This window comes from Paroedura picta, chromosome 2 (genome assembly GCF_049243985.1).
Source record: "Paroedura picta isolate Pp20150507F chromosome 2, Ppicta_v3.0, whole genome shotgun sequence".
NCBI classification, from domain to species: Eukaryota; Metazoa; Chordata; class Lepidosauria; order Squamata; family Gekkonidae; genus Paroedura; species Paroedura picta.
In genome coordinates, this window is record NC_135370.1 from 83848918 (window position 1) to 83866488 (window position 17571).

The following is a 17571-nucleotide window of genomic DNA, read 5'->3' on the forward strand; positions in this document are numbered from 1 at the left end:
ACCAGCCATGCCCTGTTCTGGACTTGGCACTGCTCCCCCATTCCACCTTGCCTCCTCCCTCCCACATGGCTCTAAGAAGGATGCATGCTGAATGAATAATTGTCTCCCAGGTGGCGGCTGCCATTGCCTCCAGTATTCTGTGAATATCGAGGGTTTCAATGAGAATGAATTGAGCTGCCTTGCCAGGCATGCCTTTTAGTGTGAGCCTACACCTCCAAACCATCTGTGTTATGTATCCTTCATCAGATTTACCGCATCTTGCCGAGAAAGACTGAAGTGTGATGCTAAAATGTGTTTGAAAATGGCACCCAGGGACATAACAGTAATTTGCTCTGGGGTCTGAAGGAAATAAAGAGGGAAATGATTGGCTGCTGGTGTTGGCACTCCTAATGGGAATGGCTGCTCATTTCAGTGCAGGTGGTTTAAAGCGCCGGAACATTTTGCCCTGGCATGCAATTAAAAAAACAAACAAGACAAAAAACGCCCAAAGCCACACACTGTGGATGGGTTTGGGCAGCAGTCCTCAAGGTGGAGGGAAATGTTTGCATTCTGAGGAAGAGGTCTCCTTGTGAATTCATTTTGCAATACAAATAAAAATTTGAGTGACACCAGTTTTTAAAGGAATGGGAAGAAAAGGGGGAAGAAGTGAGATAACACTGGGGTGTTTATGGAACTGTCTGGACAGAAGAAAAATGTTAACATCAGAGAATGAATGTGGTGTATTAAGGCAGTCTGTGCCTCTGTATCAAGCATTTAGAAGCCCACAGTACATGAATTGTGAGCCGTGTTAATTTCCATGTGCATGACAATATTCAATATCTTCCATAGTCAATTTGAGGTTGCTTATACCACCACCACCCCCCACACACACACGCCCAAATCAAGCATCTGAACTTTATTTCATGCTTTGAAAAAAATCCTGACAAGGTTTCTGAGTTGCCTTTGAGTTTGTTCAAATCAAAGGAAAAGACTCTGTCAGTTCAGGTGCCACCTCTTCTCAAAGATGACTAAGATGCTTATCTGGTGATGCTGTACTAAATACTGTGTGCTTTCCCAGCACTCATTAGTAATACATTTTATAAGAAAAGAAAGTGTTAGCTATAGTTCCCTGCAGTATGCTGCTTAATCATTGCAATTTACTGGCAGAGGAGCTTTTTGGGTGGTTATGTGATCACAAAGAGAATGAAAATAATTGTGTTTCATTTTTTATCCTGCTATATGTTTTACAGGAGGAGAAAGGAACTGCAGGCCCTTATAAATCCAGATGGACAAGATGTGATATTTCAGGTGCAGTATGCATGCAGTATTGAGAATAACCCACAGGGTGTTACTACACAAATCTTTTATACAATCAAACTTTGTACCTATTCCACCGGATAAATTGCATATTATTTCACCAAGCAATCAGCTTTACAATTCCAGTCTCACTAATCCTAAACGACTCTGTGTGTTGTGTCAGATTACAGATAGAGAACAGAAGCTAAAAATAATGACTTCTCTGATGATACAAACCAAATTAGTAAGTGGCTAAACTCAATTTTCAGTGCTCTAGCAATCAAATTAAGTCAATTGAAACTAAATCTATTGTATGAGCTAAAGATTGGCTATGTTCAGATGGCAGAAATCTCAAATTGTGAAAAGAAAAAGCCAAAGCCCTCAGGTCTGGACTAAAAATTGTAACCCAGGAAGTCTCCATCAAACAATCTTTTCTTGCAATGTCTTAAACACTTAAATTGTAGTTTCTTTGCTCATCTTTGTGGTTTCTGTGCAGTCCCACATTGGGACCACACATTCTCTGGTCAGCTGTGGAGATGAATTTTCTCAAGATTTCTAGTTCTTACTAAGGCTGCAGGAGTACTTCACCTCTCTTCCAACATGCACTGTTTTCCTACTTAAACCAGCTTGTAATAGAAATGAGAGCACACATTCCTCAGTCTTCTCTTTGTTGTCTCAGACACAGTACCCTCTCATTCCTTTGAATTCCTTTCGACAGTTTTAGTCATGATATATCATGGTCTAAAATGGCTATTTTTAAGACATGCAAGGGGTGTGGAACAAAGATGGCACAGTCTGATAATCATGAGCACTGTCTTACATATATTGGTGAGTTCCACAATGTCATGGCCTGTATAATCACCAGTTTACTCCTATGACTTGACAAGAAAGAGCACTGTGCCTTAAGGTGTTCCTCTCACACAGAGCTTTTTGAGCTTTGGAGAAAGAGCAGACTTGGAGGGATGAAGAACCAGAGGCTCAGGTTTGCATTCCTTTGCTGGAGTCAGCACCATCAGCATCTCACCCAGAATCAGGACTTCATTGTCTCTGAGGCTACTGTCAGTTGAGTTCTTCAGAGAGACTCTCTAAAGAGTTCGGGTTTGATTCTGCATTCTTACACATGCAGCCAACTGGGTGACCTTGGGCTCGCCATAGCACTGATAAAGCTGTTCTGACTGAGCAGTGATATCAGGGCTCTCTCAGCCTCACCCACCTCAGAGGGTGTCTGTTGTGGGGAGAGGAAAGGGAAGGCAATTGGAAGCTGCTTTGAGACTCCTTCAGGTAGATAAAAACGGCATATAAGAACCAACTCTTCTTCTAAAGAAGTCCAAGGGCACGTGTAAGTCTAAGAGCAAAAACATCCTCAGAGGAGGGTGGTATGTAAATATTAAATAAATTAATTAATAGCACAATTGCTGAAGATCATTCCACATGGCCAACTTTAACACAATAAAGGGCAGGTACCAAATATTCATTTGGAAACATCTCTCTCGACACCTTGCCAGATTATAAGAAAACCTTGGCAAAGGTGATACAAACTGAAAGTGTCATACTGGGAAAATAACACATTAATGCCACTGAACACTTAGCTGATTCAGCCAGTAGGTCTATATCATTATGGCACACTACTGGTTATGTTCCACTGCTTAGCCTAATGACACCAGGACAACGGTTGAAAAATAGAGACCTGTTCAGTGCTCAGACTGATAATTTTTTGGATAGCCCCTAAAAACCAAGACTTTTGAAATTATTGGTCCACCCTCCACCCAGGCCTTCAATATGCCAAGAAAGTCTAGCCTCCATACTTAAAACACATCATATACAGATTCATACCATCAACAACGATCCAAGGAAGCACATTATGTATGCCTCCCCCTCTCAAGAGAAAGAGGCAGCCTGTCTGAAATTGTGAGATTTAATTTTAATGTCAATAATTTAGGATTTTTATGGTTTTGATTTTATATTTTATGTGATACATGTAACTGTTGTGAGCTATCCTGACCCCCCTGGGGAAGGGTGGCATACAAGTGGAAAACAAATTACTTAATTTAAATAATGAGATTTAGCCACTTAATTTAAGTAGGTTTAGACTGGAATTACTCTGCACAGCTCTGTTTGGGAGTAATCCAAAACAGGTCTACTTAGAAGTAGGTCTCTTTTTGTTTAATGTATCTTGCTCACAAGAAAGTGCTTTTAGGATTGCTGCCGCTATTTCCTACTTGCCTCTCCTTTCCTTTCCTGTTAGCATACCCAAAAATGTGCACTTACATAGCCTGCATGTGGAGATTAACCTATGACCTGTATGTCCTAGGCTAGCTTGAGCTCATCAGATCTCAGAAGCTAAGCACTGTTGGCCCTCATTAATATTTTGATGTGAGACTACCAAGGAACACCAGGGTTGCTATACAAAGGAAGGAAATGGCAAACCATTTCTGCTCACCTCTTACCCTGAATACTATGAAGGGTCACCATAAATTGTGACTTGACAGTTCTTTATAAACATATGCAGGCGAAATATAAACCTACTGTCAGGACGAAATAAAATATGTTAGTTTGCTTAATTAATTTCTGCAAGGAAATATCCAAAGAAATTTATCCTGTCAACATGCACAGATCTCACACAGCAGTTAGACTCTCCTAGGTTGCATCCACAACAGAGGAGTTTTTCTCATCTTGTAATTTCAAAGGCAATTCCTACCTTGCACAAGACCCTGATGGAATTCAATCAATGCTCAACAAGGAACCAATCAGGAACTGAAAGGTTCTCTCAATCAGAAAGAATACACCTTTCCTACCCTTTAGGACAGTGGTCCCTAACCTTTTTCCGGCTGGGGACCGGCGGGGCAACTGCCGCGACCGCGCAGCGCGCATGGCGGCTGGGCCACACATGTGAACATGCGCAGCCGGGCCGCACATGCGCGGTGCGGCCCTGATTCCTTCTCTCCCCCTCCCGCAGTAAGAAGCTTCCCGGGCGGCGAGCTTGCGGCCCGGAGAAGTTTTTTACTGTGGGGGGGCGGGGAGAGGGAACAGCGGCCCGGCGTCCTGGCCTTCGCGGCCCGGCGCCCTGGCCTTCGGGCCGCGGACCGCAGGTTGGGGACCACTGCTTTAGGATATTTACATGAAAAGCTACACCAAATTTACCTTTAAGGAAGCATGCCTAGGATTGCAGTATCCATTAAGGCTACCCTAAAGTGTTTTATGGTCAGCGGCAAAAGGAAACATGGTTGGAAACATGGTTTTTGTCTGCTGGCTCAACAAAGCCGATACAGGAACGACCATGAACCAACTAAAAGAAGCAGTCATTGACAGAAACGTATGGTGAAAACTTATCTATAGGGTTGGATACGACTGAATGGATAACTTCATCAAAGTTATTTAATTCCTAAACGTGAAAATCCAAGTGACAATTCATGTGCAAACTTAACTAATAGAAACAGAAGATAATTTTTAAATGTGTTATGCCCTGAGTCAAATCTGTCTCCCACCCCGCCACAATTAATGCAGCCCAAAATTAACTTCCTGTGGCAGATGTGTCACTTTCCCTCATTATAGGGTTGCTGCAGTGTCCTGATTCTCTCTTAACTCTCCCCAAACCCTATTAAATCATAGATACACTGATATACCCTAGAGACAGAAGCTAATTGAATGAATGATCCTTCAAATAGCCAAATGCTTTTCATCAGTTTTCAGGTCTCCCAAAAAACGCTGTGTAGTGTTTCGTTTTCAGATGATAGTTCTGTTTAGTGGGCAACTTTGAACAAGTTTAAATTAATATAAATTCACAAATAAAAGAAAATATTGCTATACCTGTCAAATGAAATACTGCATGTCCTAAATGATATACAAAATACATGCAAACATCTGCTGAAGTCTCTGGAATATTCTGGATAGTGTTTGTGTAAAACTCATGTCTAATGTTCAATCCAATTTCTTTTAAAAAGAAATTTCAGTTCAGATAGAGCCTGTTCCCTATTGCAGTTCAAGTTGCTAACGTATTTCCAGATAATCACTTCTGGCCTTTCATAACTCTCAAAGCCCCACCTCCCTCATTCAGTCATCTGTGCATGAGGCATTTTCTGTCCTTTGTTGCAGCCCAAGGGGGAACTTGCTTCATCACAGTACAACTGCACTGCCTACAGATCTAACAGGCTTCCGTATTCCCTCGGAAAATGCCTCCCTGTGGTATTACATAGTGACAATAATTTAGAACATAAACGGCTCCTTCGGGATGTTGTGCTAGCAAGCAGCAGCTGTGTCTTGAACAGGCTGCAGAGGGAAAAGTAAGAAAGCATCTCTCAGTTGTTTGTGAGCACTCTGAAAGAGCTGTTCAACCTATAGCCCAGACAGCTCCAATCTATACAGCTTTACAGTGATTCCTGCACAAGGATTGCAAATCAGATGTTATATGTGATTTTATTACATTTCCACTTCTCTATGTCTGTGAATGAATAGGGCTGATTGATGGCAATAATTTTTGTACATACAGGTAGACTTTTCTGTACATGTGTGCTATGATTACACTAGCATATTTGTTTACTCCAATATAAGAAACGGATGTAAAAACTGCATTCCCAACATATGTATATGAAGAACAAATTGTTTTATATTATAAAAATACAAATATGGGTTTATATTAAAGTGTGCCTAGTGCATTCAAAAGTGTAACACATTGTACAGCGATAGCATCAGATGTGTAGCCGTGTTGCTCTGAAGTAGTCCAGTAGCACCTTTAAGACCAACAAAGATTTGTTCAGGGTGTGAGCTTTTGAGTGCAAGCACTCTTCCTCAAACGATGAATTCTGCCTAGACAGGGTGGGGTTTATGAAGGGGAGGACCTCAGTGGGTTATAATTCCATGGAGACTACTCTTCAAAGCAGCCATTTGTTCTAGGGGAACTGAACTCTGTTGTTTGGAATTCATTGTCTGAGGAAGAGTGCTTGCACTCTAAAGCTCATGCCTTGAATAAATCTTTGTTGGTCTTAAAGGTGCGACTGGACTCTAATAACAGTCATTTTCTCCTGAACTTTTCTCTTTTTTTCATTATAAAGGTCTTAAGAGGTTGGCACGGGGTGCAAACAGCAGCAGAAAGAACAGTTCTCTTTTCCCCTTTGGTCACTTATCGAAAGCGGCTTTTCAACCAGGGAATCTGCCTCTCCCCCCCCCCCTTCCGTAGAAGAGAGGACACACCTGGTTGGGTATTTTGACAGGTCCATGCGTCTGTAACATTTAATATGTCCTCACCCTGGACAAGAGACAAAAACAAGGCGACCTATTTGGAACTGCCTCTATGGAGGCACAGTAATGCAAGCCATGCTTTAACAGAAAGTCACCCCGTGCATGAAGAGATGGCGCACCGGGGAGCGGCGCCCGACGCCCTTTCGGAGCCGTTACGGCAATGCGCGAGGCAGAGCAACGCCCTACCCGGCCGCTCCGAGACGCTAAGCAGAAACGCCGTCACTCCGCCTGCATCGGGCGCAGCGGGAAAGCGCCTGCCGGCATGAGCGGCTGGGCTTCTTTTGTTCTCCTCCCACGGCCTACAGAGCCATCCTGAGTAAGCCCCCCTGCACACTTCCTCAAGGGACGGCGCAGACACGTGTTTCCTAGCACGAAGTAAGCGACCCTCCAGAGACAGACGTGGGGAATGCGACTCCCCCGCCGCCCTGGAGTATCACTCGCCTGTCACCTTCGGGGAGGAAACGGCGGGCAAGCAGCGGCGCCTTCCCAAGGCGGGCGCTGCGGCGCGAGTGCCACGCCCCTCCCACAGAGGCCGCGGCCTCCGCCCGGGGACGGCCTGCAGCTCCGCCGGCCTGATGAATATGTAATAAGCACATTCAAATTAGACGGTTGTCACGGTAACCCGAGGCCCTGCTGCTCTAGCGAAACCCTGTAAGTGCAGAGGAGAGCGAGCAAGCGAGCGCCGGGCCGGGGCCGGACTCTGTGAGAGTGAAGAGAAGGAACACTTTCGCTGTGAGGAGGGGGGTCGTTTGGCTCCTTCTTTCGCTTAGGACGCTGAGGCAAGCAGGAAAGGGCAGTATGCCTGTTCCCATCTCTGTGCAACGGGAGGAAGTCAGAAGTAGGGTGGCAGGCGATTCCGGGGTGGGGGTGGGGGACAAAAGTGGCGAGGGGCAGGAAGGGGCCGTGTGGATGGTAACCCCCCAACACCCTCCACGCCCTTCAGTGGTTAATAGAATTTAGTTCTGATTTTGCCTGGAAGCGTTGTTCTTGCTGCGGGTGCTCCTGTTGCACTCTGCATGTGCTCAGAGGCTCTTTCTGCTTTATTTATTCTCGGGCTGGGTTTGTATAGAATCCGGCCGGCGTTGTGTAATGTCATTCAGCTTAGGGCGGTAAACACAAACAAATTGCGTAATAATTATTTCGTTGATGGTATAGAAAATGTGTTTTCTGGTTATGGAGAGGTAGTTATTTTAGTCTGAGGCAGCCAAACTAGATAACAGAGGCTAGTGCCACCTTAAAATCTAATGGGTTTTGTGGTTCAGATCCCACTTTCAGATGGGAATTTGCATAATCATGTAAGCAGTTACTTAATATGTGGATTTTTAAAAAGGAAAATGTAGAAACATTAGAAAGCATTAATATAAATAATTAATACAAATAAATATCAGCATAATTATGTGTGAACCAGCCAGCCAGTTATCAAAAACTTGGCTTGCAACCTGGCTTGCTGTGCCCTGTGTGCATTTTCAGTGATGTCCCCTCACTTGTGGAATGCCCATCCACTTTAGGATTGCCTGGCTTACTTCTGTTTCAATGCCAGGCCACAAAGCTCTTATTCTAACTCAAGCTCCCCCCCCCCATCTTTTTAGCTGTTTTATGGTCTATTTTTAGCCTGAGGATTGTTTTACTAATATTGCTGTAAATTGCTGTGTACTATATTGTTTTTATGGCAGTGCTTTCTGTGCTTTTATTGTATTGTTTTACTTTGTGAGCTCCTTTCATCTGGTTTCGGGAGAGGGGGCATTACATTTTCTAAACAGATAATAAGCAATAGGAAGTTGGTGACATAAGAGCAAACTGTAATGTGTAGCCTCCCAGGCACACTCACATTTCCCTCAAAAAAAACGCTCACAGCAGTTTTGAAGGACCCCATCTAGTGAAGATTTTTTAAAATTAACTGAATATATTATAATAACACAGGTTCATGTAACAGCAGGTGCAGGCTGCAGTCATAGTAGTTTAAGATGTTTGAAAGTTTTGTGGCTGATAGTGCATCTTTTGTGTCAGTCTTAATTGCACAAATTGTAATGAATAGCTTGAGCATATTTGCTATGATTATTTACTGATATGGTTGGCCATATGCCTGTTTATACTAAGAATTCTATTTCCTTCAGCAACCTCCTTTATTTATTGCAGGAAAACCCTCTTACTAGAAAGAAGATAACAATAACTGATGAAATAAGTGCACTAGCAGGTGCATTTTCTGTACAAAATGACTATGGTATGATGGTTGACAACAAATAAATGAAAACCTCAGACAGAGTTGAATTAGGAAGCATGATCATTTAATGGAGCAAAAATCTTACAGAATAAAAACAAAGAGGAACCACAGTCCATGTTGTCCAGAGTTTTTTTGCAAAGACCAAAAAGCATCTCTGTTATGGACTGCAAGAAGAAATAGATGTAGGTACATAAAATTAATGGTAAGTTCTTTATTAATGAGAAACAATCTCTTTCTTAATTATTATTCATTAGTTCTCAGTTACATTTCATTTCTACATGTTTTCAAAATACAAAAAAAAATCAGTTTGCCAGTCAACTAAGAAAAAGTAAATTTAAAAATACTTGTTTTGCAGATTGCACTGAGACAATAACAGTTCCATTTTTAGATGTTTCATCTGTTTCAGAGGCGAAAGGGCATTCTGGAGGTAATTTTTGGTTTCTGGACAGAGACTTTAAAGATAAGAACCAGCACTTTGAACTATACTGATGAGGACCTTATAACCAAGGAAGAATATAAACAAATAACCAATGCTTATAGGGAAAGTTCTAGAAAAGTTATGTTATGTTATGATTTTTAACGTCTTTTAATGGGGTTTTAATTGGGGTTTTTAAGACAACTGTCACCCGCCACGAGCCTACCCAGGGAGGGGCGAGAAATAAATAAATAAATAAATAAATAAAAGTTAAAGCTCAGTATGAGCTTAGGCTAGCAAGAAATGCCAAAAACAACAAAAAAGGGTTCTTTAGTTATATTCAAAGTAAGAAAAAGGATAGGGACATGGTAGGACCATTGGGGGGACCAGAAAGTTACATTGTAACAGGTGTTGAAGAGAGGGCTGACTTGCTCAATTCTCCTCAGTCTTCTCTTGCAAGGGGAATTGTGCTCAACATGGCAAAATCTTCATGTTATGAGGGTTGGAAGTTGTGGCCTAGGATCACTGTAGGGGTAGTCCATAAACATCTAGTTTCTTGAAGAAGAAGAAGAGGAAGAGCTGGTTCTTATATGCCGCTTTTCCCTACTCGAAGGAAGCTCAAAGCAGCTTACAGTCGCCTTCCCATTCCTCTCCCCACAACAGACACTCTGTGAGGTGGGTGAGGCTGAGAGAGCCCTGATATCACTGCTTGGTCAGAACAGCTGGCTGCATGTGGGGGAGAATTGAACCCAGCATGCCAGATTAGAAGTCTGCACTCCTAACCACTACACCAAATTGGAACCAAATCTGAGCCAGATGAATTGCATCCAAGGGTACTAAATGAACTTGTAGATGTAATTTCTGAGCCTCTGTCCATTATTTTTGACAATTCTTGGAGAACAGGCGAAGTGCCAGAAGATAGGAGGCGGGCAAATGTTGTCCCTATCTTCAAGAAGGGGAAAAGGGAGGATCCGGGTAACTATCAACCCGTCATCTTGACGTCTATGGCTGGCCAAATTTAGAACAAGTCATTAAACAGTCGTTCCTTGAGCAGCTAGAGTGGATGGCTGCAATTTCTAAGAGTCAGTATGGCTTTCTCAAGAACAAGTCATGTCAAACTAACCTTATGTCTTTTTTGAGAAAATTACTACCTTGCTATTTCATGAGAATGCTGTGGGCATTATTTACCTTGATGATTTCAGTAAGGCTTTTGATAAGGTTACCCATGTTATTCTTATTGGCAAGTTGGCAGAATGCTGTATGGATCCCGTTAGGTGGATTGAGAACTGATTGACAGATTACACCCAAGGAGTCTTGTATATCAATCATCTTCTTTGAGAGGAGTGATGAGTGGAGTGCCTCAGGGATCTGTTGTTCAACATATTCATAAATTATTTGGATGAAGGAATAGAAGGTGTGCTTATTAAATATGCAGATGATACTAAACTGGGAGGGGAGCAAACACATCTGAAGACAGAATCAGGATACAGGATGATCTTGACAGCCTGGAAAACTGGGCTAAAAATAAAATGAATTTTAATAGTGAAAAATGTAAATTTTTGCATTTAGATAGGAAAAATCAAATGTGTCACTACTTGGCACTAAGGATCTTGTGAGTGTTCACAAAGTATGTGTGAAAAGACCATAAACTGAAAATGAGTCAGTAGTGTGACTCGGTAGCTAAAAAGGCAAACTGGATCTTGGGCTGTATTAAAAGAAGTATAGTGTCCAGATCACTTGAGGTGATGTTACCAATTTACTCCACTCTGGTTAGACGTTACTTGGAGTACTGTGTTCAGGTTTGGGCACCACAACTGAAGAAAAATGTAAAGAAATTGGAGCGACCAGAGGAGGGCTATAATGATGGTGAGGGGTTTGAAGATCAAATTTGTATGAGGAAAGGTTGAGGGAGCTTGGTCCGTTTAGCTTGGTAGAAGGCAACTAAGAAATGATATAACCATCTTCAAATACTTGAGGGGTTGTCTTACAGAAGATGGAGAAGAGCTGTTTTCTGTTGTCACAGCGGGTCAGACCAGGGTCTAAATTAATTTAAAAGAATTTTCAGCTAAATATCCTGAAGAAGTTCTTGACAGTTGGAGCAATTCCTCAGTGGAACAGGCTTCCTTGGGAGGTGGTAAGTTCTCCTTTGTAAGATTTTAAGCAGAGGCTAGATAGTCATCAGACAGAAATGTTGATTTTATGAACTTAAGCAGATTGTGAGTGGATAGGCAGGCAGGAAGGGATGTGCCAGAGTTTGTCCCTTGTAGCAGTTCCTTGCATGCCCAGGGAATTGCTGATAGTTGCTGTGGGTAGGTGAATTTCCTCCAGGCCATGCTGGATTCTGGAGATTTTTGGTGGAGGGAACATTTGAGCATGAAATTGGGGTCATTGTGAGTGGGCAGGTAGTTGTGAGTTCCTGCATTGTGCAGAAGGTTGGACTAGATGACTCTGGAGGTCCCATCCACCTCTATGATTCTATAATTTTATGATCTTAAAGGTGCCACTGGACTCAAAGTTTGTGCTGCTGCTTCAAACCAATACAGCAACCCACCTGAATCTATCTTGGTTAACAACAGTATTTGTGTATTCTATATTCACCATACATGTGCCTGTGGTTTAGGTGGAGAAGGGCAATATTTTACCTGATCTTCACACCAGTGATGCAATCAGGGCTGGACTTTGAAGCAAAAGCCCAGGGTCTTAGCTGGGGTATCAGTGGGGTGGGGAGGGGGGCAAAGACTGTAGCTTCATGTCTGAAGTATGCTTTATTAGCTGATGGGGACCCCTCATAACTCCCTCCAGTCCAGGGTCTAAAATTACCTAACTGCTTCATTGCCTGTCACTCTTTTGTTGACCAAGTTGACATGCTGCTCTTTCTTTGAGATAGTCTTTCTGTTATACCTTTCTGTACTGGCACACGGTGGTTTCTGTAACACAGTGGTCCCCAACCCCCAGTCCAGACACCGGGACCGATCCGTGGATCAGTCCGTACTGGGCTGCGGCTCCTCCTCCTTTAAATTAGGTCTCTTTTATTGCTTTCCAAATTTGTTTAGCTTAGGGCATTGCCATTTGCTTTCAAATAGGTGAGCCAATTTTGACTATTGTAACTTTCCCAACTTTTAAAACATTCTCTCTGGAGAAGTTCTTCAAGAATATGAGAGAACATTGAAGCTACTTCTCTGTCACCTTGAGCAAAGTCCTAACATATTTACACACATTGCTTTGACAAGTGAGATTTTAAGACCTATAAAAAGATGTTGGCTTTCAAACATTGTGTAATTATCCATATACTATTTCATAAACGTATGGTTTCCAGAATGTTCTGCAGGATCTGATGCCTTCTGGCAATTCAGTAGTTGCAGTAGTGTAAGACTGGCATGATCAGCCTTCTGAAGCCATTAATGAGATTGCTCACTGACATCCTCTTTGTTCCTGCCCTAAGCCAGCTCCATGGTTTATACTAGAGCTGCACAAATAGAAACAGGAACTGAGACAACTAGAGCAGGTTCAGTGTAAAACTCATGACAAGGCCACAAGAACTGGAAGCCTCTTGGTCATCTCAAAGTTCCACTCTCAAACCCTTCAGTCCACTCGTTTCAGCAAACAGGACCAGTGCTCTCACCAGTCTGGTTGACCACATCCTCCCTTGAGCTATATCCCTCATGGTTGGTGAAAACTGGTGGTGAGGAGATCTGGGCCACTTTCTGGGAGATCATCAGCTTGTCCTTGAACACAGGGGCTTTCCCAGAGAAACTGAAGGAGTTTGTGGTCAGACCACTTCTGAAAAAAATCGGGTTGGACCAATCTTATCTTGCCAATTACTGCCCAATCTTGCATTTGCCATTGAGCGGGCAGTTGCCCTTTGCAGTCCAGCTCCCTTCCTGGCTATGGGGTGGAGACAGTGCTAGTGTCCATCACAATCTTTACCACTTCTGGCTATCCCCTTGGTGTATTCGTTCTGAGGGGAAGAACATATGAGAGAGAATGTATCCATCAGTGTACGTCACTTGCTAGACCAGGGGTAGTCAAACTGTGGCCCTCCAGAAGTCCATGGATTACAATTCCCATGAGCTCCTGCTAGCGTTCACTAGCAGGGGCTCACAGGGATTGTAGTCCATGGACATCTGGAGGGCCGCAGTTTGACTACCCCTGTGCTAGACTATTCTTACTCCTTAGGTAAAGGTATCCCATGTGCAAGCACCGAGTCATGTCTGACCCTTGGGGTGACGTCTTCCAGAGTTTTCATGGCAGACTCAATACAGGGTGGCCTTGCCAGTGCCTTCCTCAGTCATTAGCGTTTTAGCCCCCAGCAGCAAACTGAGTACTCATTTTACCGACCTCAGAAGGATGGAAGGCTGAGTCATCCTTGAGCCGGCTGGAATCGAACTCCCAACCTCATGGACAGACAGCTTCAGACAGCATTTCTGCCGCTTACCATTCTGCGCCACAAAAGGCTCTCCTACTCCTTATATACAAATAAAAATGGAAATTACCGTATTTGCTGGCGTATAAGAAGACTGGACGTATAAGACGACCCCCCAACATTTCCACTCAAAATATAGAGTTTGTTACATTACATTACAGTACTATGGGCCACTATGGGCAGCTATGTCTATCCCAACTGAAGTGCACCCGGCGTATAGGACGACCCCCCCCCCCACTTGGAGGCATGTTTTTCAGGGGGGGAAAGTAGTCTTATACGCCAGCAAATACTGTAACTAGACAATAAAGTTACTTTTATCATTCTCTTCTACCCTAGTCCTCCCCTGAATCTTGACAATGCAGAGAGGACTGGGAAGCAAGATAAAGGACATTGTACTACTTTTGGAGGTCACAATACAAATGGCAACTGTTTTTTTCCCCTCTTCTCCAAGGTAGAGCATGGAGCCTCAGGATCAGCTGGATTTATGTCTCTTGTACTCTCTTTGTATCTGAAGATTATCTGGTCATCTGGATTATATTTGTGCTTATCACAGACAAACAAGTAAGAAGTATCTCTTGAAGAATATCAGAACAGTTTATTTAAACACTGACATTCATAATGGAGTTTACCTTTCTATCTTAATTTTTCTCAGCATTTGAAAAAGCAAGATCTGGTAAAGCAAGGACAAGATGTGCAGCATAATACATAAATGTTCTTACCATTAATGTCCTTATTGTTAAGAGCTGATTGATGTAACAGTAGTTTCCTGTTGACATCATAGTTAATCTCAGCTGCCTAATTTTTATTTTTATTTTTTTTGCCCAGAAGAGGTTATTTTCAGGGCACTTTCAGAAAATTACACCTGAAATGCTGAAATTTATGACTCCCTCAGGACTTTTGAAACCAAACTATTCATGCTTTTCATACAGACTTTTTTCATATATTGATGGTAGTTCCACTTGGGCTGCTGCTGTTGCTTGCACATATGAAAATGAATGATTATATACTCCTGGAATGCAGTAAAAATCCATAGATTAATTTCGGCTTGGTGGATGAAGAAGAGAGTGAAGGGCTTTCAAAAAGATGCTTTACGTCTATACTCTATAGAGATTTTTGATTTCTACTATAAAGCTACTATAAAACCTAGCAAAATAGATAAATGTGTTCATGAGAGAAAATGTAAGTTATATTATTGTATGGCTATGGATGAATGCCATGCTTAAAACAGCTATGGGTTCTTCTAGAATAAGAGGATTTGGGACAAACATTACCTCTCTTAATTTGATTTTAGGTCATCTTTGGTGTTCTGAAAAATGTTATTAGACAGCTTTGTGGATTACAGTACAGTTCATTTTGCCACCCACAGAGAGACTGTTGGTATATCAAGGCTCATGCATAAACAAAAACAACAGAAAATACCTTTGAACTAAATGTGTTCATATTTCTTTAGGCTTAAACTCTGTTTAAAAACGAAGATATAAACGAGATATGCACCTCAGAAAATATCAAGAGTTTCACCTAGAAGGTAAAATATTTCATACATTTTGTGACATTTAGGTTAATTTTTTCAATTTTATTTTTAGTAATCCCTTTATGTGTTTTCTAAGTTTTCCTTAATTCTACTCCCTTCATTACATACAAATATCTTTCTTCAGGCTTTTCCCTCCACGGTTCTTTTCTTCTTCTTATGACAATGACATAGTCATTTAAAGAGAAATCCTAGCAGGTCCTTTACCCACCATGTGATTCCATCTCCCCCAGCTCTGTAGTTTTCATGACTAATGCTCATTCTGTGTAGACAAAGTTACCAGTGTTGCTACTTTCCCCGCAAAGCTTGGGGTAATCAAACTGGCCCTCCAGATGTCCATGGACAACAATTCCCATGAGTCTCTGCCAGCGTTCGCTGGCAGGGGCTCATGGAAATTGTAGTCCATGGACATCTGTAGGGCCACAGTTTGACTACCACTGCTTTAGGCTGTCTGTCTATTTTAAGGCAGAATATAGCAATTATTAGAAATATCAGAACACAGAGAATACAAGTATTTTTACAATCACAGAACTGGTAGTCCCCTCACATAAATTTGAACACAATTAAGAGACCTTTTAAGTAATTTTGCCTTTCATAGTTTACTGAGTATTAACAAAGTCCGGACACCTTCTGGACAAAATCAGGAAATATTTTTTTTTAAGGAAAAACCCACTTTATTATAACATTTCCAGCTCCTGAATTCTTCAATTCAAATCGTTTTTATATTTTAACCCAGTATTTATTTTAAAAAAAGGAAAAGCCCACTCTTTCTCCAAGATGATGTCTTGACCTTAGCCCAAAATTTATAAATTTTCTCACATAAGAATTCCACAGTTCTTGAAATTCTTCAGCTAATTTTCTGTTGGCTATAGATGTAACCTTGTTGCAGTGATTGCATAGAAAATTAGGTTTTTAACACAATCAAAGAGCCTTCCTGACAGATATTTAACACCATATTTCCAGGTTTAAATTAGATACTTAACATTGAACATTTCTTGTAGAACAGTGTGAACTTTGGCCCTATAACTATACACTAATAAAAAAATATTTATCATGACATTTCCAGCACTTACAATTATATTGCCTTAAAAGTGTACAGAAAAAGAATAAAGAAAAGATTTCAAACACGTTGTTCCCCCTTCCCTTTGCTTCTCCTTTCCCTTCCCCAATCTTCTTAAGGGAGTCTCATATCGAGGCTTGCTGCACATTGTTGTTCCCATAGACTTATATTCTGTCCAGTTATTCAGCATAGAAAGTGCAGTTGTACTCTTTTCCATAGAATATTCACCGATGGATCTTGAAGTAGTTGCACCTCCTGGACTCCAATCCACAATGTATCAGTACAATTTTTTTTCCTGAAATGCTCCTTTAAATTGATTACTTTCAAAACAGATCCATTTATCTTTTGGCTGATTCTTGTGTACTGTTGCTTTGAAATAGCTGTATGCATTTTTTAAAAGGGTGTCCTTATCTGGGGAGTCATGTTTTCTGAGGGGCTCCAATACCCCCTTTTCCATCTCCAAAATTTCAGATTTCTCTTCTGCTTATGATTTCCAACCTTGTTTAGTGCTGTCATCAACCACTGTTTTTGGTCCATCAATCCTGTTAAAAACTTCTTCCTTGCCGTCTTGGATCTCCTTGAAAATATTCTTAAGCAAACCTTCTGTAAATGCTTTGAAATCTTGGGTTTGTTTCTCTATTAGATTGCAGCTGCAAATCTTTTTAATATAGACATGTTTTAGGCTTATAAGTCACCAGCCAAGCTCAGACAATATTGCAAATAATGAGGAGAGGTCCTTCCTCAAAGGGTTTTGACGACATTGCTTAGAAAGTCACGGAGCTTCAGGAAAGGTATCACGCGAATACCTTATCAAGGAAATCTCCGTGAAATAATAAACATACTGGTTTAATGCTTTCTTGTTTTTCAGTGTTATTAGTATATCTCACCTTCCCCCTGAAGTTAAAAGAGGAAAAAAATAACTGGCAGGAAAGGCTTTGTAGGAGGTAACTTCACTGCCGCTTCTTGATAACAGAGCAGGGGGAGGTGTGCGAAAACAATTTAAAGTCACTGGAGACTTTCTGGTCCCCCCAATGGTCCTACCATTTACTCAGACATTTTTAGTCAGAGATTAATCTCCGTGGAAATTCTGAAGACTCTTCCTGGCAGCTCGGGAGTGATAGAAGAAAAAAATTATATGGGAAGATAGAAAAATTCAAACATGGCGAATGGCTTCTTCGTGGCCCGGAACACACACAGCTTGATATCCAGGGAAATAAATCTCCCTAAGGATCAGAATTGGCCCCACGAGTTCCCAAGAACTTCCTGAGTAGAAAATTGGGGAGGTTTGCACACCTCGCCCATTTCTGCCGATTGCAGCTGCAAATCGACCCCTGTTAGGTTCCAGAGTTCACTGGATAGTGAACTGCTCAAGAAGCCATATTTCTCCGCCCCCCCTGGGAAAACTTTTTTATCA

General features: G+C 41.8%; 1 protein-coding gene across 11 annotated transcripts in view; it reads left to right on the plus strand.

The window, feature by feature from the left end:
- Nucleotides 1–6729: 6729 nt before the first annotated feature.
- Nucleotides 6730–17571, plus strand: part of LRRC56 (leucine rich repeat containing 56) — a 95098-nt gene continuing 84256 nt past the window's right edge. The window contains exons 1-5 of one of the 11 annotated variants that reach the window (XM_077321347.1): nucleotides 7097–7289; nucleotides 8647–8933; nucleotides 9087–9158; nucleotides 14021–14130; nucleotides 15020–15094. In XM_077321347.1, coding sequence (XP_077177462.1) covers nucleotides 15058–15094 — 37 coding nt within the window. In that variant the 5' untranslated portion in view covers nucleotides 7097–7289; nucleotides 8647–8933; nucleotides 9087–9158; nucleotides 14021–14130; nucleotides 15020–15057. Of the gene's footprint in view, nucleotides 6886–7044; nucleotides 7290–8646; nucleotides 8934–9086; nucleotides 9159–14020; nucleotides 14131–15019; nucleotides 15095–17571 lie in introns of those variants that run through there. The other 10 variants (XM_077321350.1, XM_077321351.1, XM_077321346.1 and 7 more) reach the window with 10 other exon arrangements.